This window comes from Apium graveolens, chromosome 5 (genome assembly GCF_009905375.1).
Source record: "Apium graveolens cultivar Ventura chromosome 5, ASM990537v1, whole genome shotgun sequence".
Lineage (NCBI taxonomy): Eukaryota > Viridiplantae > Streptophyta > Magnoliopsida > Apiales > Apiaceae > Apium > Apium graveolens.
In genome coordinates this window covers 116,794,074-116,819,193 of record NC_133651.1, presented here as the reverse complement: position 1 = coordinate 116,819,193, position 25,120 = coordinate 116,794,074, and the positions used below count along the sequence as shown (strand labels likewise).

Genomic DNA, 25,120 nt, shown 5'->3' with positions numbered 1-25,120 from the left:
GTTGATTCTCATAGGGGGAAGCAAGGGAGATATGCGCTTCTCAACAGGAAATGTGGTTGTACAAAAGAAGATGCTGATGATTACTTCAAGATTGAGAAGTATTATCTGGCAGAGAGTTGAAGAATCAAGGAAATGAAGATGAAATTACTTGAAGATCAGTTCAGTGCTAGAGGAATAAGCATCTTTCATTTCAGTTACTCAAGAAATCTGGAAATGCAGTATTTGATCCAGAAAACCAGTAGCATATTTACAAGTCCTGGTACTTTATTTTTTTTCTAGTTGTTAGTTGAGTTATCCTCTGTATTTAATTTGTTTGTTAAGTTTAACAATCAAATATGGGGAGATTGTTGGTGAGACTGCATAGCTGTATGAACAGTTACGTGATAACTCAACACGATAACAACACTAGAACAAGACAGGTTAATAATACTACGTCTACACAAGAAATCAGGAAGAATGAAGACAATGCAAATACGAAGAATCAGAAGATTAGAAGAAAGCCTGAAGTCTGTCTATAGGTCACTGAAAGAAGTTCATTAATATGATCATGCCTCAGTGAAGAACAAAGATTAAAGACTTTCAGGGTTTCAGAAATGTTGAAGATTCAGTATACAAATGCTACCGGAAGATTTCAGTGTATTGACATTGATTGAAGATAAACAGTGTTCGAAGCATAGGAATCTGAAGAATTGAAGACATGGTATAGACAGAGGTTAATGAAGATGTTGTCTAAAGTACCAGAAAGGATTCCAGTGAAAGTACAGTTGTTTATTGACAGTCAGTGTCTGAAGCAATAAAGTTGAGACAAGCTTAACAATGTAATCAAGGCTATAATACGAAGACCAGAATCGGGGTTAGTCGTCTGTGAACCAGACTAGTTGCACTAGGCGTCAACAGCTCGTGAAAGGAATCTGGGTATTATTTATAGAAGGGTTGTTAAGTTGAGGAACGTACTTGGATTGAACATTTATCTGTTAAAATACAAGAAGAGGTGTGCAGGGTATACAGCTCAACAGCTCAGGGGATTGGCGAAGCTCAAAGTTTAATTGATAAATTAAATAAATTTATTTAATGGACTTTAATATAATTTATTTAATAAACTTAAAATGATTTATATTATAAACTTTAAATAAGTTTATTCTAAATTAGTTTATTATTTAAGTTATATTTAAATTATTTTATAAATTAATTTAATTACAATTTAAACTTAAAAAGAAAAGAAACAAAAAAAGAAGAGAGAAAAAGAAAAGAAAACAAAAAGAAAAAGAAAGAAAAGAAAAAGAAAAAAGAAAAAGAAAAAGAAAAAGAAAACAAAAAAAAAGGAAAAAGAAAAAGCAAAAAAAAAAATAAAAGAAAAAGGTATCAAACGTGTACATAGTTTTTGTTTGACAAGTACATGAACATGTACTTGGTACATGTTGTAAAGGAAGCTGTCGCCCACCCCTCCTGCAATCTACCCTTGTCGCCACATAGCCTGTCGCCATAGACCTTCTATCTCCTTGTCGTCACAGGAATGTTTGGTCGCCACAGAAGTAATCAATCCTCAGCCACACAATTTTATTATGTATAAAGTCTACACTTTGCAGCAGATTTAAATCAGGACTGTTTATCTTCTTCTCCAACAAAAAGAGAGCTGATAAAACAAGAAGCGGAGATTTACAGAGGAGTTCAAGCTACTTGAATATCCGTTTAACTTCTCACCGGAGTAACGTTATAATGCCCGATTTAACTCTTGTATATTCTTAGGGGCATTATAATCGTTACCCGGTAATTAAATCCTAGTACAAATAAAAGCTAGATTATTGTATAGGATTTCATTTGTAAATCTGTGTAGTAGCTAGGAACTTTATTATTCTTAGATTGTAGCCAATTAATTTATTTACCGGAGTATAGCAACACCTCGAGGATTTATATACGAATATATATTTCCCCGAATATCTTGTGTTCCTTTTTTTTATCGTTTCAAATACTATTCCTCTCAAGAACTCGAAACCACTAACCGAGCACCAAATATTTTATCCGCTAAAGATTCGAAAGAATTTTTAATTTAGTGATTATCGTATTCAACCCCTCCCCCTTGACGATAATTTGGGACCTAACAATATTGCATTCATACTCTCTCTCTCTCTCTCTTAGATCGTTGGAACTCTACAACATATACACACACACACATGACATATAAACATAAACACAAAAATAAAATATTATAACCTTGACAATATATAATATGTAAAAATAACTCACCTATAATTTTTTTAACAAATTTAGGGATATTTATGATGATGTAGTATAAATCGGTATGAATGAACAATGCAAACACATTAACAAATTGGTATATTGTGATGATGTTGTAGCCCGCAACCTTGATCTTGAATACATATGATGCGTATACCTCATATCATGTAAAACTTTTGATACAGATATATGTATATCATATAGTTTAGAATGATTTTGATATAGTATCGTAAAATTCTGTCTGACACTCGGATCTACTGAATGCGTTCAATGCATACATAAGCATCGATACAGAGTGTGCATTCGGTTAACCGAAACCGAAACCGAATTTTTTTGGGTTAACCGAAACCGAAATAGTGAAAAAACAGTTACTGAAAACCGAACCGAATTGTATTCGGTTTTAAACCGAAATAATTAATTCGGTTATAACCGAAAACCGGATTTTAGAACCGAATTCAATAAAAAAATGCCAGAAAATCAGAATTGCAAAAAAGAAAAATAAACTTTAAATTAATAGTCAGCCAATTCAAACATCAAGAATTAAAATTTTTAAGTTCACAGGCCCATCATTCAAGGTCACATGCCAATGCCTGGTTAAAATCAAAATTTGCAGGAAATTTGGAGAAGAATAGATGATGACTCATGAAGTAAAATTGTTGAATGAGATGTTGTGCTGTGGCCTGTGTGTAAGGTGATGCATGTATCGTCGTTTGTCAGCCGCGGGCTCAGTTCAGGTCTTCAAGTCACGAGAGTCGATAAGTAATAAGAGTAAAGAATATACATACATGTTTAAATTTTATAAATATTTATTATATATTATAAAAATTCGGTTATTAATTCGTTTATTCGGTTAACCGCGGTTAATAACCAAATAACCGAATGCACACCCTTATCATACAGGGAACAACTCATGCGTCTGCGCTACGGTACACACATTCATGATATGTGTGTTCGACCAGTTATTTTGGAAAGTCTTACCGACATTGATTATATTGGACATTTTTAATGAAAAGTTGTTATATTGGATTTTTACCCTAATTTTCATAAGGATGTGATTAATATCTTTTTGAAAAAAGAAGAAAGAGTTAAAGCATGTCTCTACTAGGGATGGCAATCGGGTCAGATCGGATCTGGTATTGCAGAATCTATATCCAAACCCGAAAATTTTATCCATACCCGAACCCGACCCGAACCCGAAAAATACCCGAAAATGAATACCCGAACCCGATCCATCGAATTTCGGATCGGATTCGGGTATACCCGAAACCCGAATTTTTTTTGAATTGGATATTCATACCCGAACCCGAAATCTGAAAATTTGTATAATTATTAATATTGCATGTGTTTGAGATCGAACACACGACTTGCATAGAAAGAGTTTTAACGTGTCATTTTCAACCACTTCACCTCATCATTAATTGTGTTATTATATATATATAGCTAATATTTAAAAAATCAACTCAATTGATATCCAGTTTTTTATATTTATCACTAAAAGATGTTTTGTTAACCTTATAAACCTTATCATCCGTTTAAATGATTGATTAATTATATTTCATTAAATTTTATAATTAGGTAATTTTTAATATAAATATAAAAATATATATATTCTAAAAATTATATAATAATATGTATAATGTTTATTATATGAAATATATATACATATATACATATATATAATATTATAATGTGTAATATATAAAATTCTAATATTATATATATATATAATAATTCGGTTTTTTCGGATTTCGGATTCAGATCGGGTTCAAATAGAGTTTTGGATTTCGGATCGGGTTTCGGATCGGTATACCTAATATCCAAATCCAAATCAAAAAAATTTCGGGTTTAAAAATTAAACCCATATCAAAAAAATCGGGTTCGATAAATCCAAAATTTCGAATTTCGGGTCGGATATCCGTCGGATCAGATTATTTTGCCATCCCTAGTCTCTACTCTTAGTGTAAAATTTTCGCTTCACCTCAAATTTGTACATTGCCCAAAATATTCATGGTAGTGCAGTGATATCATCTTTCTAACCATTTTATTTATTTTTTAATTTTTCTTTAACTTGCTTAATCGTTTATATTATTGTTTTATAATTTTTGTGTGATTAAAATTAATTTTTAAACATTTTGCAAACCTAATTTATTTGTTACAATTTAAAAGTACTACACATAAAATTGTAAAAAATACTTTTTACTTGTAAAATAATACAAAATAACTTGCAAGTTTGCGATTATAATAAAAAATATAAAAAATCATAGTTTTAAAATAAAGTTGACATGGGTTGCCTCATGTTTTTGTAAAATAATGATTTTTTTGAAGATAAATATTTAACTATCATTTTTACCTCACACCAAGAAAGATTATTTACATGTGATATATGTTTTTTATTTAGCCTTTTTTATATGCAACATGATATTATTTATAAGCTATAATTTTATGTGATTAAGAAAAAATAAGAAGTATAATATTTATTTGGTATCGGGTAAAAATACTAAAATTAAATTATTTTAAAAATTGAAATTATGATATATAGTAATGCAAGTTCCTATTAAAAGCAATTATACAAGTTATTTTGTATTTTTTATTAAATAACTTTGTTAAATTGTCATATTCAGTTTTTTTGCGGTCTTACAACAAAAAAAGTTATATTTAATTTTTTTTTAAGAAATTAACTTTAACTCAAAGGTTGGCTCAGTTGGTTAAAGAGAGGAAAATTATCCTCTTGGTCATAGATTCGAATCCCATGGGAGGAGAATTAATGATTATGCCTCTTGAGCCAGAATCTGTCGCTTTAAATGCGGTTTACCTTGATTCACATGATTTGCAGGCTCTTGCGTGAGCCCGCGGTTTACCTTGATTCACATAGTTTATTGCGTGAGTCCGTAGATTTTACCCAATACGCACCCGAAGGATGGGTTACCTACAATAATTTTTTTTATAAAAAAAATAATATAAACTGTTAATCAAATGAAATAAACAAAAATAAAATAGGTAAATGGTGGGAGAATAGGCCGGGCAATCGGTCATATTGTGTGTAATGATTATGTTTACTTTGATTAGATGTACTTGCCTATCTTCGTGTCAAAATTGTAAAATAGATCCAATCCTCGAATATATTTGTGTATCATTTATTTTATAGAAAGTCAAAATTAAGAAATTCGTGTCTATATATTTAGTACATGATGGTATATGAAAAAAATCTTAAATCTCAAAAATAAGAATTACCTTAGCTAATAAAATCTATACTTATTATATTATAATAATCGGAATGATATATAATTTGGTTCAACGGTTATTTCCTAATTTTGATTATTAAAGAAAATAAATAAATAATGTTATATATCCGTCAAACTACTATATTGTTAAACCACTAGATATAGTTTACTTATCCTGCTAAACTACGACCACAACGTATCCTATTATTAAAATATGCTATTATTAGAAAATAAATAAATACTGTTATTGAAGAGCAAAATAAAGTGATAGCTATAACTACCTCATGATAGACATAATCATGAATCAATAATGCAGATAAAGAGAATCGAGAGAATGAGCAAAGGAAATTGTTATAACTGCATTGAGAGAGACAGATCTCTATGGCCAGTCTTAAGTAGCAAGGTTTACACATGAAGACAAAAAGAAAACTCAGCCATACAACTAAGACAAAATAAACTGAATAATGTGAGTTGTCCTTTCTATGAGCTGGCCATGTATTATTGTTATTTCTTTTCTTATCACTCCCCCTCAAGCTGACAAGAGGGAACTGAATTGGTCAGCTTGCGAACATGAGCCTGATGAAGCTTAACAGGAAGAATTTTGGTGAAGATGTCTGCAACCTGTTGAGTAGACGAGACCTTTGTAGTGGAGATGTTGACAGCTTTTAATTGATCCCTGACATAGTGACAATCTATGTCAACATGCTTGGTTTTTCATGAAGAACTGGGTTTGCAGCAATGGCAATGGCTGCCTGGTTGTCACAGTTTAAAACAACAGGTGGTAGATTGTGAATGCCAAGGTCTTTTAGAAGGGCTGTAAGCCATGTGACTTCACACGTAGTAAGTGCCATTGATCTATACTCTGCTTCTGCTGAGCTTCTTGCCACCACTGTTTGTTTTTTTGATTTCCAAGAGATGGGAGACGAGCCAAAGAAGATGCAGTAGCCAGATGTGGAACGCCTTGTCAGAGGACAACTGGCCCAATCACTGTCGCAATAGGCAGTTAGCTGTGCAGCTCCTCATGCAGCTAGTAAGATGCCTTGACTTGCAGTACCAACCAAGTATCTCAGCAGTTTCTTTGTAGTCTGATAGTGAACTGTTGTTGGAGAATGCATGAACTGGGTCAGTAACTGCACAGAGAAGGCTATGTCTGGTTTTGTGACCGTGAGGTAAATTAATTTACCCAAGAGTCTTTGATAGATGACTGGGTTTGGAAGTAGATCTCCTTTGTCATGTGTCAGCTTGAGATGTGAATCCATAGGTAAGTTCAATGATTTTGCCTTCGACATGCCATAATCCTCAAGTAAATCTTGGTGTATTTCTGTTGAGATATAAAAAACCACTTGCTGACCTGTCAATTTCAAGACCCAGAAAGTATTTTACAGGTCCTAAGTCTTTCATGTGAAACTTATTAGACAACATTTGTTTGAGGTGACTTATCTGAGAGCTGTCATTCTCACAAATCAGAAGGTCATCTACGTATGCCAGCACCACTGTTATGTTTGAAGCAGATTTTTTCAGAAACAAGCTAGCATCAGACTTGGACTGAACATAGTGAAGATCAATAAGTGTAACAGAAAGCTTGAAGAACCATTGCCTTGGAGCCTGACGTAGGCCATAAAGAGATTTATGCAGTTGACACACAAGGGTGTGATCAGTTTTGATCAGGGTCTGATTCACCTGAATTCTGCAGCCAGGATGAGAGTAGCCCTGTGGTAGTTTCATGAAAACAATTTCATGTAATTCACCATACAAGAATGCGTTTGTAACGTCCATATGAACTGTTTCCCAGTGTGCGAGGGCAGCAACTGCTAGCAAGGTCCGAATCGTGGTGAGTTTAGCCACAGGAGCATAGGTCTCAGCAAAGTCTTCACCATAGGTCTGATTGCATCCCAGAATTACAAGTCTTGCTTTCTTTCTTTCAACAGTACCATCTGCTTGAAATTTTGTTTTATACAACCATTTGCACCATATGGCTTTCCTATGAGGTGGTAGAGTTGTGATAGTCCATGTATGATTTGACTCCAATGCCTGAAGTTCAGCATTCATGGCCTCTACCCATCCCTGATCTGTGACAGCATCTTTGAAATAAATAGGGTCATTTGTTGAGGTAAGAGAAGACAATAGACACTGAAATTGAGGTTGAGTAGTCGTGAAGGCCAGATTTGATACTTGAGGAATCTGAGTTAAGTGATTAATAGAAGCACTGACTTGATATTGCTGAAACCAAGCTGGATTCTGTCGAGTTCTGGTAGATCTTCTTAGTGGTGGTATGTCTTCAGGTGATGTTGTGTTTAAAGGTGAGGTGTCTGAGGTTGTATCAGGATCAGAAGATGGATCATCAGTGATGCTCATGTAAGGGTCCATTTCATCAAACACAACTGGTGGTTGAAGTACAGTTTCAGATACTGGTAATGGCTTCATATAGTTGGTCAAAGAGTCTGGATAATATGGGAAGATGGATTCATGAAACGTGACATCCCTTGAAGTGAAAGTTGTCTGATTGAGGAGATTTAAAAGTTTGTACCCTTTTTTGGAAGGGGGGTAACTAAGAAAAAGGCAAGGGACAACTTTTGGTGATAGTTTGTCTGTGGTGAATGATGGATTATGAGCAAAGGCCAAGCATCCAATGACTTTTAAATGAAAGTATGAGGTTTGTTCTTTGTGCAACACATAATAAGATGTTGAATTATTCAGAACCGGGGTAGGTAGACGATTGATGATGTGCACTACAGCTTGTACACAGTCACCCCAAAGAGACACAGGTAAGTGAGCATGAAACCGAATAGCTCTTGCAATTTTTAAGATATGACGGTGTTTGCGTTCCACCCTAGCATTTTGTTGTGGTTTGTGAGAGCATGATATCTGATGTATTATACCATTGTCATGAAAAAACTGAACAAACTGAGAATCAGTAAAATTCCATTGCATTATCTGAACGAACAATCTTTATTTGTTTGGCCAATTGTGTTTGGGCATAGTTATAGAAGGCTTTGAAGACAGAAAAAGCATCAGATTTATGAAGCAGCAGAGAGATCCAAGTGTGGCGGCTGTGATCATCTACTATGGTCAAAAAATACTTGTGATGACCTTGAGTGGGGACTTTTATAGGGGCCCCAAGTATCAATGTGTATAAGTTCAAAGTTTTCAGAGGCATAAAAGTCACTGAGGGTAAAGGGAAGGTTCACTAATTTCGCCATAGGACAGGTCAAACATGTTTGGCTATGGCTGTTTATGGTGGATATTTCAGGTATTAGTTTCAGTTTAGCAATAGGTGTATGACCTAGTCTATGGTGCCAGACACTTACAGGCACGTCACGGTTAGAATTAACAGCAGAATTCAAACAACTGACAGATGACAAATTATGTTTAGACAACCAAGAGTGAGGATCAGTAGTATTGACCAAGTAATACAAACCTTGTTTGGCTTCACCCATAGCTTTGATATTTTGAGTGAGATTATCAATAATTAAGCAATGTGTGGGGAGAAATTTGACTTCACAGTTGGAATGTTTAATAAGCTTTTGGACAGACAACATGTTATGTTTAAAGAAAGGAACGCAGAGCACATTTGTCAAATAGAGACCATTGGGAAAAGAAGTGTTACCGGTGTGAGTTATTTTAGCTGTAGCTCTAGTTGGGAGGTTGATAAGGGGAGCAGTTGTCACAGCTACCAGAGAATCAAGGTTGATTAAATGCGGTGTCATATGATCGGAAGCTCCAGAGTCAATTATCCAATCTCCAGCTGCAACACTTGCATTTTGACAAGTCATCATCCCAGAAAACGGTGTCTCCAATTGATCCTCATTATCTGGTGTCCCTTGAAATCCAGACATTTGCATCAGTTGTGCAAGTTGTTCAGGTGTAAACAGTGTCATATCAGTAGTTGAAGAATTTGCAGATTGAGCCACGTTTGCAGACTTGAACTGTTGTGGTTTCTGATTTCCTGACCACTTAGCTCTGTTGCTTTGTGTATTAGAAATTGAAGGTCTGAATTGATTGCTGACAGGGTTGGGGCCTCTGTATTTGGGATGCCACCTAGGATATCCTATATTGGACCAACACCTGTCTTGAGTGTGCCCCTTTCCTCCACAAGCAGTGCACTGATAAATCTTTGGAGTTGAAGATGCTCCTTTGTTGTACATAGCTAGAATGTCATGATCAGCCGCTTTTGACGGCTTTAGAATGTCTCTATGTGCTTCCTCTTGCTGCAGAATAGTTGTGGCATTTTCGACGCTTGGAAGGGGATTATTCAGCAATAATTGACTCCTTTGTGCAGAGTAAATCTCATTCAGACCGTTTAAGAATTGAAACAATTTAGATTCCTCTTTCTGCAACTCAATCTCAGACAATAATTTTTTAATCTCAGTTGTAGATGCAACAATAGTTGCTAAGGCATTCAAGGAGTCCAGTTCCTCCCATACAGTTCTCAGGGCAGTATAATAATTATTAATAGACATATCATTTTGCTTAATATCATACAACTCCTTACTCAACTTATATTTTCTAGACCCATTAGATATAGAGAAACGTTGTTCCAGATTAAGCCATATTTCTCTAGATGTAGTCATGTAAATAATGGACTGTCTAATAGCAGTAGAGACATTAGAGGTGAGCCAAGAAATTACCATGTTATCACAGGTGTCCCACATTTCAGCTTTTGCAGCATCATCAACAGACTTTTCCACAGTTCCTTTTACAAACCCAAGTTTTCGTTTTGAGGTAAGACCGATTTCAAGAGATCTTTTCCAAGCTCTATAATCCGAGCTTCCTTGTAATTTGTCAACCTGGATTGAAGTAGCCCCATCAGAAGAGTGCAGAAACAGAGGATTCAACATATCTTGGTATGTGATCCGAGATGTAGACATAATGATTTATAAAAGTAGATCTGGAATGAGTATAAATGTTGTAATAAAAGTAGACCTGGAAGGTTGAGTCTTGATGCTCAGAATAAAAAGAAAACATATATGATTTTATGAAAAAAGGCTCTGATACCATAAAGAGCAAAATAAAGTGATAGCTATAGCTACCTCATGATAGATATAATCATGAATCAATAATGCAGATAAAGAGAATCGAGAGAATGAGCAAAGGAAATTGTTATAACTGCATTGAGAGAGACAGATCTCTATGGCCAGTCTTAAGTAGCAAGGTTTACACATGAAGACAAAAAGAAAACTCAGCCATACAACTTTGACAAAACTAACAGAATAATATGAGCTGTCCTTCCTATGAGCTGGCCATGTATTGTTGTTATTTCTTTTCTTATCAGTTATATATGTGTTAAACTACTAAATTGTTAAATTAGTTTACTTATTCCTAAAGTTATACTATTATTTTCATTATAAATTTATAATTATCATATATATACAAAATTATTTTAAAAATTAGAATATGACTGGATAAATAAAACTTTTAAATATTAATAGGAACCCTTGCATCGCACGGATTTAAGTTAGCATGAATAATACCTAAAACGGAAGATTTGAATTCCCAAATAAACCATGTATTCAATTACTTAAAAAATAAAAATATAATTTTAAATATTTTGAAACACAGAATAAACAAACCTTCTGGCCGGGATAATATTTTTCTCCCCATCTAAAAAATATCATTTTACTAGGTATAAAATTAGAATATCATAATAACTGTGTATAATGTTTATAGTTGGTTGATGAAATTGGTAAAAACAAAAGAGATCGTGTAAGGAAGGAATGTGAAATGCTTACCAACTTTGGAGGAACCATTGGCACTTTCCTTTGTGACAGTATCGCGATCGAGGGGCAGGACACGTTAGGCAAGAAAAGTTTTTAAATGGAAGGTCTACTCCGTAAGCCACATTGTGTAGTTGGGAGAAAGATGTTTTATTAATTCTGGGCAACAGGGAGGATGACACCCAAGTTGTGATGAATGATATTGATAACTCAATATTAACCACGCCAACCATAATATTATCACGTCTTCCGGAAATTAAGTTTAAGAGTTATATTGTACTCTGTGTAGCCGGAGTTTGAAATCCACATTCAAGTGGTATGCTTATGCTCTTCATTTATCTTACCTTATGATCAACTTTAACAAGTTGCATAGGCTTTGCCAAAATATTTCTATACTCAAAGTTTATATGTCAATGTGAGATACGTCTTTGCACGATCTATCTTCTTTTTTTTTGACATTTGAAAATTTTCTTGCTTAGCTCTGATCATGTACTAGCTGTAGCTTCCTCGGTCCATAAATGTTGGACACAATGATCATAATGTTTGCACTATTCGATATATATATCTAGTTTACTAGCATCTCTGAAACGAACTGAGTTTTGGCCATAGGACCTTATGAATATAAGTGATTGCTGGTTTGCATTACAAGCTTCAGACAAATAATACGCAGTATGACAAATCAAGTGATCAAATAGGCTAATCACTCTCTTGTGATTATATTTAGAATCATACCCACACGTTATCAGTTTGAAGACGTTAGACTAAGTTCTGCATCCTCAGTCGATGTCTCTTCTGGGCAAATTAAAGGTTTTGGGGGCATCACCAAAAGTTCGAGATCCCCTTCAAGCATTCCAATAACTTCGTGCATTGAAGGTCGCTCAGCTGGCTTCATTTGTATACACCACATTGCTACAATAATCATCTTCTTAACCAACATCTTCTCATTTTCAGTAGCATCTTCAATTTCAATCTCTTTACCTTTGCTAATTTGGTCATAAATCCATGAAGGGAAGTAAATTTGGCTAATTTCATCCTTCAACGGATTTATATTTTTCCTTTTACCAGCCATTTCCATTAACAACATTCCAAAACTATAAACATCTGCCTTCATAGAAACACCTCCAATATTTTTGTAAAATAATTCTGGAGCCATGTAACCCAGTGTTCCCCTTGCTGCAGTCATAGTCACAATACTATCATCAGTAGCATGTAGTTTCGCAAGGCCAAAATCAGAAATTTTTGGATTGAAGTTCTCATCGAGGAGAATATTATGAGGCTTGATGTCAAAATGTAAGATTTGCATGTCACAACCTCGATGTAAATACTCAATGCCACGGGCCACTTTGCATGAAATCTCGTACATCTTTTCACAACTCACAAATGTTGTTCTCCCGGCTTCACTTTCATCTCCATCAACGAAAATGTATTTATCAAGAGAACCATTAGGCATGAACTCATAAACGAGGGCACGTTTTGGACCCTCAACACAAAAGCCAACAAGTCTCACAATGTTAATATGATGAATCCTACCAATGGTACCAACTTCATTAATGAAATCTTGCCCGCTAGCCTTGTAGTTGCTTAATACTTTAACAGCTACAATGAGGCCACTTCGAAGTTTTCCTTTGTGTACAGTACCAAAGCCTCCTTCACCGAGTTTATCTTTAAACCCGTTGGTGGATTTTTTAAGTTGGGAATAACTGTACCTAATGGGCATGAAATTGTTTTGACGTTGGAGGAAGTCTTCTATGTTGTCATATACAGATAAATGTCTTCTCCTTAATTTGTATACTATACATCCAATTATAAATGCTGTTCCGCACACTAATCTTACATACGCTCCAATATCTGCAGAGGACAACATATTAGAAAAGAAACTTGTTTTTACTAATTATTATACCAGAAATATGAAAACTGTAGTGCTGGTTAACGCATTTTAGCAGAGGAATTTTTTTTATGAGAAAGTCATTCTGAAGTTTTAACGTCTTACCTTGGACCAAGGTGCCAAAATATCCTGTAAGGTTAAAAGAAAGAAGAAGGATATGTTAAATAACACTTAAAAAGATATTTGATGGAGAAAAAGAGGAAAATTTTATGATTACTCACGCTGCAGAAGCCAAAACAAAGCGAAGAACGGACCACCTACAAGACATGTATGCACAGAGCTGTTTTAGCCTAGTCATAACTCATAATCAATTGGGAATACAAATTATCTTACATAAAGTTTTGAAAACATTTCTATCTCAAAATGTTTGAATGATGTCATGCAGACATTTTAACTTTTCTTGCATAATTTTGATATAATTTTTTTTTAAAACTCATTATGCATACAAAATAAATGAGGAATGAGGTATCACTGTGATCCCATGTAGACTCTGTTAACACCCAAAATTAAAAAACCAACATAGTCTCCTGTGGCACTGTAAATGAGTAGAGATGCTAGTGAACAGTTCAACATGCTACTCGAAATCACACTGGTTTCACTTGATTCGGTTCACAAAATGGAAATGTGAAGTTTCATAAACAAGCTAAACTTGATCAAAACTTCATCATAAACTAGTTTGATCAAGTTTAGCTTCATAGTAAAATATTGTAGCATCTTACCCGAGAGGGCGCTTGGAATTTCTGTGTAAAAAACAAAAAAAATATGTTAACACTTTAATAAAACGATATAGTATTAAATTAGATAGATATGCATATTTCAGCACCAAAGATTACTAAAGGATGGAATAATTTAAGGAGGAAAATTGTGAGATTGCTCACCCAAGTACCTAAACCAAACAGGATACCGAATTCCTACAAAGACATACAAAGCCGTTTGGTGAGTAAAACTTGAATAAAGCCTCACATCTGGGTTTATATTTGAAATTTATCCCCGGATAATAATCAATAAATGATTTCTATGTATGAAAACACACTCACCATCCGGGCAGCCCAAGTCAGGATTTTCGGTTTTTACATCCGAACAATACACAGAAAGACCATTATGACACTTTAGGCAGGAAAAATATCTGAATGGTAGGTCTACTCCGTAAACCATGTCCTGAATATCCAAGAAAGATTTTCTATTAATATTAGGCCATGCTGATGATACCCATGTCGCCTTCTGAATCGTGCAATTGTTCTCCACTTCCGAGGAATCCATATCTCCGATGACAACGTATGAAGAGAGTGATGATGAGCAAGGAGTTATGGGTTTATATCTATGTGTTAAGGATGATTTTGACACAGGAGCCGGACAGTCAATATATGTTATTGGCTGATTGAACTCTCGAATTGCAGGAAAAGAAGGCATCAAGTAAAAGTATTTAGTTTTATTGAAGAAAGGATGGAGAGGAGCAGAGGAACATGAGTAGTTATTTGTGGCTATACCAGAATCAATTAGCCGAACAGTTTGTTTGTCGTAATTGATAGCCTCCACATAAAACATGGGAAACTGGGAAGTAGGAAATCGTAAAGTAGTGCGATTTTTGTGGCAAGAGAGTTGAAATCTGAAACCATGCCAATTGTGTGGTTGATCCTTGAGATAGAAAGGGCGGGTGATGTTACCAATACTACCGCAGGAAGAGGCTTGGCAGCAGCTGTTGGATAGTGTTGTTAAAGCTACAATGAAGACACTTAGTAACCAAGACGACATCATTTCTCGTGGATCAACCATCCATCAGACCATCCCTGCAATATTTAATTAACTAAACTCCCATATGAAATTACCAAGCTCATATGAATGACATAATTCCACAAAATACAATACTGATTTTTATAAATTATATTAGCAAAATAAAATAAAATCTACTACGATTATTAAAGAAAACTGCATTTAATGTATTTGCATAATGCAGATTCGAGCATTTGTAATATAGAAAATTTGGCACTTGCAATTTTGAATTAGAGCATCTCTAACCAGATTACTAGTAATCATAAGACAAATCATAATTATCTAAAATTTCTTAAACCTTTAAAAATATGTACTACAATGATATTAGTTATAACGATTAATTATATTTAAAAATATTATTTTATTCCTACTAATATATATTTTAAATGATAAAAATAAATTTATTTAATATTTAATCTAATGAAAGTGTAAATAAAATATAAATTTAATAAAAAAATGCTGAATATAATTGAAATTAATTAAATATTAAAACTCAAAATGTATAACACATTTAAATATTAATAATTAATAAATTATAGATTTAAACATGGTACAAAGCTGTGAGCATCTCCAAAATTAACTTTAATTACTTTTAGATATAATATCTACGTCACTCGTTATAACCTATATATAGGTATAATTTTACATAAAGAGAAACCAACACCCACTAGTTGATTTATATGTCCATCATCTATATTAATTAACATCAAATTCTAATCCTATCTTATTATAAAGCTTTTTTATTTATAATATATATAATATGTTATTTTAAGTCATTTTTTCAATATTTAAGGTACTTTTCAAATCCTTAATTATGATCATACAAATTATGTATATATGTCATTATTATTATATATATTGATGTACTATTTATATTTTATTTATAAAATATTAATGTTATGAAATATTAAGTATACAAATGTTCCTTTATTTTTAGCTAAATCTACAAAATTCTAATATAATAATATTAAGATATTTTTTCTATTTATTTTTAAGTATTTTAATATATTTTCAACCAATCATAATAATTTTTTATTTTTATTTTATAATGTTTACTTTAAATATTGACATAAATATAATAATGTTAATTAATTTACTTTCACTAATATATATTTGAATTAATAAAAAATTATTATTTTGAATATAACCAATGAATATAGCTAATATCACTTGAGTATAAATTCTTACAGATTCAATAAAATTTTAGTTAATCATATTTTAGTTAACAGTTTTGACTATTGTGAAATTAAGGTAAATGATATCTATAATTATTGCTAATAAGTTTCATGATTAGAGAGATATAATTTTTATGCATATGAGGTTGTAGACAATTTAGCGGTGGTGGCCCTAAATGTCACTTGGGGTTAAAAATGGCCCCAAATGTCACTTGGGTTAAAAATGGCTCTAAATGTCAGTTCAAAACGGTACATCGTGTACCGTTTATGCAAAACACCTAAAACGGAACTTCGTGTAACGTTTTGACATTTTGAATTTTTTTATGCGCAAAACGGTAGATAAAGTAACGTTTTGGTACAAAACGCTATATGATGTACCGTTTTGAGCCAAAACGCTACTTCAACTACCGTTTTACACATTTTAAAAAAATTAAAAAAAAATTTAAAATACCAAAACGGAACACCATGTACCGATTTGCATTAAAAATACAAAACGTAAGACGAAGTACCGTTATGAAATGAAATTTTGGGCCATTATTTTCAAAAGTGACATTTTGGACCATTTAACACTCAAATATGACATTTTGGTCCATTTCTCCATTTTAGCTAGGAGGTGACCCCTCATAAGCTCCATTTTCTTTTTAAAATTTATAATTTATTTCTATTTATCTTGAGTATTCTTAATCTCTTTAACAAATTTGATCTAAATTTTTATCGGTTAATTTTGTTTTATTTTTAGCTCATTAATCTCTAATTTTGGAATGAAACTAGCATTTTTTGTATTAATTAATCCTAACTATTCTGATTATATGAATATATGTTGTACTTTTTCTTTATTTTTTTTTAACTTGGAACCCTTACAAACAATTTTGGTAGAGTAATATTATAAAGGAAATTTGACAAATATACCAATTTTTGGATATTTATTTACAACTCTACTATCTTACTTAAAATTTTACAAATTTACTATCTTTTTAAACATACAAACAATTAAATTGCAAAAATAACATTTTCATCTCCCCATTCCATTTTTTAACTTCTCTTCCCTCTCTCTCACTTTCCTCTCAGTGCCTCTCTCTCCTCCCCCATATCTTTCTCGTTCTCCCTCTCTCACTCACCATCTCTCTCTCACTTCATAATCCCTTGCCGCTGTGACTCCCTGTAGGCCTTTATCGCCTTTATCAGCCACATCACCATCTCCCCTCCTCCAATAAATAGCTGCAACACCTCTATCTCCGTTTTCAATACTCCGATCAACCCAACAGTGTATGGACAACCTGACAATTTCTCTAAATCAGTCAGGTCTGGCGTGCAGTATGGCGGGTGCTAGTGGTAATGCAGAGAAAGGTGCTATTGATGGAGGAGGATTGATTAGTGTCGGCGGAGACGACAACGCCAGAATTGATGAAGATTGCGGAGATGTCGTAGCAGATGGAGGTGGAGAAATGGATGCAACGGGTGACGATGTGGAGTGGTGGTGGTTGGAGGGGGCATTGTTGAGTTAGTGGTGAGTGAGTTTAATTGTTTTTAGTTGATTTTAGGGTTGTTTTTAGTTGATTTTGGGGTTGTTTTGTGGTATTAGTATTGGCCCCGTAGGGACATTCATTTTTCGTCATTTGCAACCACTTGAACAACTTATTTTGCAACTAAATGTAATTTTCAACAGATTTTTTTTAAAATTTGTGGTTGTATATATGGTTACTAGCGATTCTAGATATGGTTGCAAATGTAACCTCCATATTTTTGCGAATATTTTTTGAAAAATAGTATTTTTACAATTTATTTAAAAAAATGACAGTATTTTTACAAAAAAATTGTAAAACTTGGGTATTTATGAAAATGCCCTATTATAAATTTACTTGAAAAATTATATCATCCTCCGATTGAATAAAAATAACATTTCTTAATAACTTTAAAATTATAATAAAATATTATATGAACAGTCCGTAGACAGTAACTTGGTATGAAAGGAAGTTACCAAAATACTAGTCCCGAGGGTTTGTAAATCGAATCGGACTAGTCTCTTAAATGTGTATGTTTTAACTCGTTAAAAATATATCAAACTTAAAATTAAACTTAAATTTTTATGGAGTTAAAATCGTAGTTCGTGTAGTGAGTTATTAAAAAGTGAAAGTTATTTGCTAACGTAAACTAGCATTTATAACACAAAAGTATCGTAAATAAGAAATGAATTATAATATGTGAATATATCTATACATATTATATATATAATAAATAAATATACACATATATATATATATGTGTATATGTGTGAAATTGCGGTGCAGTGCGGTTTAAACTGTATCGTTAAAATACTAAACCGCAAACCGTACCGCACTGCGCGGTTTATCAGAAACTCAAATCGCAACCGCACCACAAAAAATTGAAAATCGCATTTTGCGGTGTGGTGTGCGGTGATGCATACGATTTTTGGGGGTTTATGCTATTCGATGAACACCCCAATAATTTTTATACATATTTATTCACAAGATATATCAACGAACATGTTTATGCATAAATACTCACGAACCTATTTACGAACTATATTAACAAAATATTATACTCGAAATTGTTCAGTAACTTTAAAGCTGAACTACATTATATTCAAGTTAATTTAATTTGCAAATCAAATCTTAAAATTTCGTTAATATTCGTTTATAAATTAAATTGAAGTTCAACTTTTTTCAAACTGGACACCAAATTTTTGGTTAATTTATCCCTGTCATTTTGAGCCCCAACTCCACTATTATTGTCATTTATAGTCCTAAGTTCACTATTACTGCAGTTTCTGAAGAAAAAACCATGACTGCCGTCAACGTCAACGTTCCAATATTGCCAACCCAACATATTAACATCAATTTAATTGTTTTGAGAATTTGGATGCCATTCAAACTAGCATAAATAATAATAATGAAAAAAAGATAAAATAATATCCTGCGGCCTATATTACTTTCCATCGCGACGGCCTGTGTGGTGTCTTCTGGACAAATTAATAACAGCAACACACTTTGTTTTCCATTCTGTATCTTATCAACCCAGCTATTCAAATTTTGCAGTACAGTCGGTGGAGCAACTTCCTGAATTAATGTTGATGGTAATTAAATGTATTGGAGCATTATGTACTGGCATCTTTTGATATCAGGTCGACTCTGGAATTGGTTGATATTTTGCTTCATAGTTCTACAGGCAAACAAAATTAATTATGTTGAATATTTTTAAAAAATTAAGAAAACTATTGGTAAGGTCGTAATTATTACAAGATATTTTTAAAATTTTTTGAAAAATAGAGCTGCAATTCGTTCATCATAATTGGTGTCATGAATGCCTAAACAAAATCATCGCGTATGTATATGTTCATTTGTTGTTGTATTTCGTGTAATTTTAAATGTTTTTACCGGTGGTATCTTAAGTGGATAAGTCATAAACTATATATCAAGTAGAAGCAAGTGAAGAAGGAGCGCAAGTATATGTGCGGGAACTTGGATATGGCTATTGTTCATATGTTGAAGTTGCTTGTATTTGTATGTTATTTCACGAATAAACTTGGCGTTGCAATACCACAACATGATGAATGCAGTGTGACAAGGTGCCATGGAGGAAGCAAAATTCGATTCCCATTCCAACAAATTTTACTAGATAAAAATAAGCAGCTAGAGCCGGATCACTGTGGCGTTCCTGGCTTTGAACTCTCCTGCAATACCTCTGATCATTCTTCTAATCATCCGGTGCTCAGGTTCGAATACCAGGTCAACACCTCTCTCCCTGGACTCCATCTCTCCTTATCTGTTGAGGCTTATGTTGATTCCATTGACTACAAATCCCAGCAACTTCACTTTTTATCCAAGTCAACCAATATTACACAACACTATGGCTACTACCTTACTCGTTCTCCTTTTAAACATTTTATGTTTATGGAAAATGTACTTGACAGTCCCAGATACTTAACAGACTATACCTTCTACAAGTGTTCAAGAAGCGGATACGTAGGGATAATCGATAATATTATTGAAGTCGTCCCTTCTTTAAGTGGTCGTGATTTTCAAGTCTATGTGGTCTATTCTTACCTTAAAACTACAGAAGCGCTTCTAACATCTTGCACCAAGTTGTACAACATTTCACGTACACCGTTATTTGGGGGAGGATTGTCTTGGTCTCGACCCGATTGTAGGGATTGCGAAGGCAAACGACAGTACTGCAAATTTAAGGCAAACAGCACTACTAACACTCAGTGCTTTCCCATACCCAAAGGTTATTCTTTTCTTCCTTGTACGTTATTTCTATTTTAACGAAAATATCTACAAATTTATATTTTACAGGTTTGTGTTTTATTTTACAGGTCACTCGTCGCATAAAACAGGTGAGTCGTTGATTCCTATTGTTATTATTCTTTTTTTTGGTTCATATATATTTTAGATACCGGGGGGTGGGGATTGAAAATTGAACTCTAGACCTCTTCCAGCTGCGGCATGGACTATCTTCGTCACTGATCCGACACTCTTTGATAATTATTTAGTTCATCTAAAGGGTATTGGGGTTGTGCAGTTTGTAAGATTATGTGATGCAATTGTCTATAAACAATATTTTTCTCTGTTTCTTTAGAAATGTTTTTGAGTATTTTTAGACTCTTATCATGTTTTTCTGAAGTATGTAGGTAAAGTTGGAGGGATCTTACTCCTATCATTTATCCTTGTAGCCCTTTGTTATGTTATACACTTGTATAAGCAAAAGAAGAATTACCACCAGAAGATTGAAATGTTTCTGGAGGACTACAAAGCTCTTAAGCCCACAAGATACTCTTACGCTGACATTAAAAAGATAAGCAATCAGTTTAAAGTCAAATTAGGGGAAGGAGGTTATGGTTCAGTGTTCAAGGGACAACTTTCAAACGACGTTCCTGTTGCAATTAAGATCTTAAACGATAAAGTTGATGCTAAAGGTAGTGGAGAAGATTTTATAAATGAAGTTAGTACTATCGGCTTAGTACACCATATCAATGTGGTTCGCTTGGTTGGTTATTGCGCTGATGGCTGTAGGAGAGCACTTGTTTATGAGTTTCTACCAAACAAATCCCTGGAAAAGTTTGTCTATTCTAGAGAAAATCGTAGAAACAGGTTCCTTGGTTGGGAAAAGATGGAAGATATTGCTTTAGGGATCGCCAAAGGAATCGAGTATCTTCACCAAGGGTGCGCCCAACGAATCCTACACTTCGATATCAAACCTCATAACATCTTGTTGGATCAGAATTTTAATCCAAAAATCTCGGATTTTGGTTTAGCAAAATTGTGCACCAAAGGCCAAAGCATAGTTTCCATGACTATGGCTAGGGGGACAGTAGGTTACATCGCACCAGAAGTGTTCTCAAGGAATTTCGGAAAGGTATCATCCAAATCAGATGTTTACAGCTTTGGGATGTTGTTGCTTGAAATGGTTGGATCAAGAAATCATACTTCATTAGCAACAGAAAACACCAGCGAAGTATATTTCCCAGAGTGGATTTTCCATCAGCTTGAGCAAGGGAGGGAAACGAGAAGTGAGATTGAGGAAGAAGTTAATGAGAAGATAGAAAGGAAGTTGACAATTGTAGGACTTTGGTGTGTAAATTGGCATCCGGCAGACAGACCTTCAATGAAACATGTGATCCAAATGCTGGAAGGAGAAGACTGCCCCGCCATACCTCCAAATCCATTTAGCTCAACAAGGTCAAGAAATGCATTACCACCATCCGCTATGCCCTTTGGCAACGAGCTTGAAGTTATTTCAGAATCAGAGTGATTCCGAGTAGAAGAAAGGAGCCTTAATTGTTCAATGTTCTGCAAACACGATCTTTAAAAGTTTGTTAGTATGGAAATTCCTATTCTTGTTCATGTAAACCTTTTTTAACAATTGTATAAGATTGCTACCTGTGTCAGAGTACTTGGCTACTAGCAATATATTTTTTGCAACATTTTGAAAATATTCAATTGTTCATGCAGCTGCAATACCACTTCTAAATTCTTTTCTCACAAACCAGTGAAAGCAAAATCAGTAATCAAATCACAAGGTGCTGAAGGGAGGCAGACAACCCTTTTAGAAGGGTACAGCTGCAGACCGTGCAGGTCGAGATTCTTTGTGAACAAAATCCAATATATGTAGATGGCAATAATCTGTATTTGTGGAATTTAAGTTACGAGAAATTCTTGTTAGAGGCCGCAACTGTTCAATGCTCACTCATCGGTGAATATAGGTTTAGATTTAGTTATTGAGTTTTGCAGTTTTTATTAACACTATTTGACAGGGAATGCAAAGCCTCTAAAGCACAAAAGTTACATGTGTTGGAATTGGAGACCATAAAGGCGAGTTCCATCGTTTCTTGTTTAGGAACTCAATCTCAATTGTTTACGGCAGATCCATCACTCTAACAAGAATGTGGCATTTTTCGAGTATTTTTGTGAATAAATCTGCAGAAAAGAAGAAAGACTGAACAAACAAATTTAACCAAGGGTTCGACAAAAAGACCCTAAGACAAGTCGATAATAGGTAGGACTAGGGAAAATACATTCTACATCAATGAAAATACCCAGCGAATTTAGCAGTTAAAATGACACAGGTAGATAATAATGGATTAGTACCGATGAATTTGATTTAGACATTTGATACTTGAAACCTGCGGTGAAAAAAAAGCAGTAAAAGTTTGACAACATCATTTCCTTTCCCCCCTTATTTTCTAGCATACGGTATACCAATTTCTGCAACAACCCTTGAGTTTCTAAACCTCGAAGAAAAGCATATTGGGGTTTTTGAGCTCTGGAGCTATGTGAGAATCCTACAAATTCACTTGAATCTTGGAAAAACTAAAATCAAAAGCTGACAATAATTGTAAGACTTTTAAATTGGATTGCTTTTTAAGATCATAAACTGAACATAGAATCTAATTTATTCTCACTATAGGAAAAAGGAACATAAGTTGAAATGGTGCTCTTACGATTTGCATTACAAACCAAGTTAATAGGCTAGGTGAAAGTAGTTCCTAGTTTAACAAATCAAGTGACTATATAAGTAGGTTAACATCCTCCTGATCATATTCAAAAGTATGGCATCAAATTCTCACTTTCAAGATGTAAGTTTCAGTTCTTGATCCGGAACTGGGGGCTCTGGGGGACAAATTAGAGGTTTAGCAGGCATCACTAAAAGTTTGAGGTCCCCTTACAAGCATTCAATAACTTTGTGCATCGAAGGACGCTCAGTTGGCTTCATTTGTATACACCACATTGCTACAATAATCTTCTTCTTAATCAACTCCCTTTTATTGTCAGTAGCATGTTCCATTTCAATCTCTTTTCCTTGGCTAATTTGGTCATGTATCCATGAAGGGAAGTAAATTTAGCTAATTTCATCGACAAATGGATTCAAATTCTTTCTTTTCCCAGCCATTTCCATCGACAACATTCCAAAACTATAAGCATCAGACGTACAAGAAACAGTTCCCCTTGCTGCTGTCATAGTCACAATACTATCATCTGTCACCCGTAATTTTGCAAGACCAAAATCAGAGATTTTGGATCAAACTTTTCATCAAGGAGGATATTAAGAGGCTTGATATCAAAATGCAAGATTTGCATGTCGCAACCTCGATGTAAGTACTCGATGCCACAGGCTACTTTGCATGAGATCTCATAAATCTTTTCACAACTCAAAGTGTTTGTTCCTACTTCACCACCATCTTTTTCATGGAAAATGTATTTATCAAGAGATCCATTAGGCATGAACTCGTATATGAGAGCACGTTTTGAACACAATAGCCAACGAGTCTCACAATGCTAACATGGTGGATTCTACCGATTGTACCAACTTCATTGATGAAATCTTGGCCGCTAGCCATAGAGTTGCTCAATATTTTTACAGCTACAACAAGGCCACTTCGAAGTTTTCCTTTATATACAGTACCAAATCCTCCTCCACCAAGTTTATCTTTGAACCCTTTGGTGAATTTCTTTATTTGGGAGTAACTGTATCTAATAGGCATGAGATTGTTTTGACCTTGCAGGAAGTCTTCAATGGAGTCATATGCAGATAAATGTCTTCTTCTCAATTTGTAGATCAGAAATACAGATAGGAATGCTATTCCGCATATATATCTTGCAACCAGAGCCAGTGCTACAGAAAGTCATAAACGTGAAACTACAGAAAAGATTGCATGTGAAAGATTGCATCAGAGATTTCAATTCTTCAAATGAATTTTTACAGCAATATTTACATATGTGTACACAACATGATGATGAACATGAACCGAATCACTTAATGGATGCACAAGTATATCATGTATAACTGACTTGTTCTTAATATAAAGGTCATGCGTGTATTCCACTTGAAATTGTGGATGTCGGATTCTAGTTTCTCCTTCAATAAATTCTCACAAGCTCAGTTGTATAAAATAAAAATTTGAATTGAACTCAAATCAGTCGTGATTGCCGTTAAATGACCAATTCATTTAAAGGAAATTTCAGGTAAAAAAAGCATCTAATCTTTTTCTAGTCAAGTTAAAGGATCATTTTGGGTCCGAGAGTGTTATCTCAGCCACAATCCAGGAACCTTAACCCGCTACGGGGATTAATTTGCTCCTTATAACTGTCCCGGGAACGATAATTGAACGATAATGCCTAAACATCTACCCGAACTCGATTCGTTTAATTTTACGAGTCTAGTTCAGTTGGCTCATTTAGTTAAATAAGCCCGTTTTAACGAGTCAGACGATTTTAACAAGTCGTGCGAGTCGGCTCGACTTGTTTAATTAAATCTCTACCCGAAGTCGGCTCATTAGAGAGGATAAGGGGAAAGAAAAGAAACAAAAAGATATTCTCTCATGTGCTCCTGAATTTTTTCGAAAAAAAGAAGAAAATTTTGAAAGTAATGATATGGCGGAAATTATTTGAATATATCCATTAGAGTTCCCTTTGAATCATCCCACCATTTTTGGGAAAAAACTTACGAGGAGAAAATTGCTCTTTTTCTCTTTTCTTCTTATTGGAAAAAACTCGAGACCACAACTATAAAAGAGAATTTTGGAATTTTCTATTCTCTCGTAAATCTAACTCGGGAGTACAATATAAAAGATTTTAAACTTTAAAGAGATTTGATATCATG

The 25,120-nt window shown here is 34.0% G+C and overlaps 2 protein-coding genes and 1 pseudogene across 3 annotated transcripts; 1 reads left to right on the top strand and 2 right to left on the bottom strand.

Moving 5' to 3' along the window:
- Nucleotides 1–11,753: 11,753 nt before the first annotated feature.
- Nucleotides 11,754–14,887, bottom strand: LOC141724407 (rust resistance kinase Lr10-like). Of its 2 annotated transcripts, none has more exons than XM_074526553.1 (6): nt 14,093–14,887; nt 13,934–13,966; nt 13,775–13,795; nt 13,277–13,312; nt 13,161–13,184; nt 11,754–13,018 (listed from the first exon to the last, which is right to left on the bottom strand). In XM_074526553.1, exons 1-6 carry the CDS (start codon nt 14,826–14,828, stop codon nt 11,913–11,915), a joined length of 1,956 nt encoding a protein of 651 aa, XP_074382654.1. In that variant the 5' UTR covers nt 14,829–14,887; the 3' UTR covers nt 11,754–11,912. The 2 variants fall into 2 exon arrangements, with proteins under 2 accessions (XP_074382654.1, XP_074382655.1); XM_074526554.1 differs by having other exon boundaries at nt 13,942–13,966; nt 14,093–14,233.
- A 4,127-nt stretch (nt 14,888–19,014) lies between these two features.
- On the top strand, nt 19,015–21,944 carry LOC141724405 (rust resistance kinase Lr10-like). The gene is made up of 3 exons (XM_074526552.1): nt 19,015–20,248; nt 20,337–20,357; nt 20,652–21,944. Exons 1-3 carry the CDS (start codon nt 19,468–19,470, stop codon nt 21,770–21,772), a joined length of 1,923 nt encoding a protein of 640 aa, XP_074382653.1. The 5' UTR covers nt 19,015–19,467; the 3' UTR covers nt 21,773–21,944.
- Nucleotides 21,945–23,080: 1,136 nt separating this feature from the next.
- Nucleotides 23,081–24,098, bottom strand: LOC141724771 (rust resistance kinase Lr10-like; annotated as a pseudogene).
- Nucleotides 24,099–25,120: the final 1,022 nt, after the last annotated feature.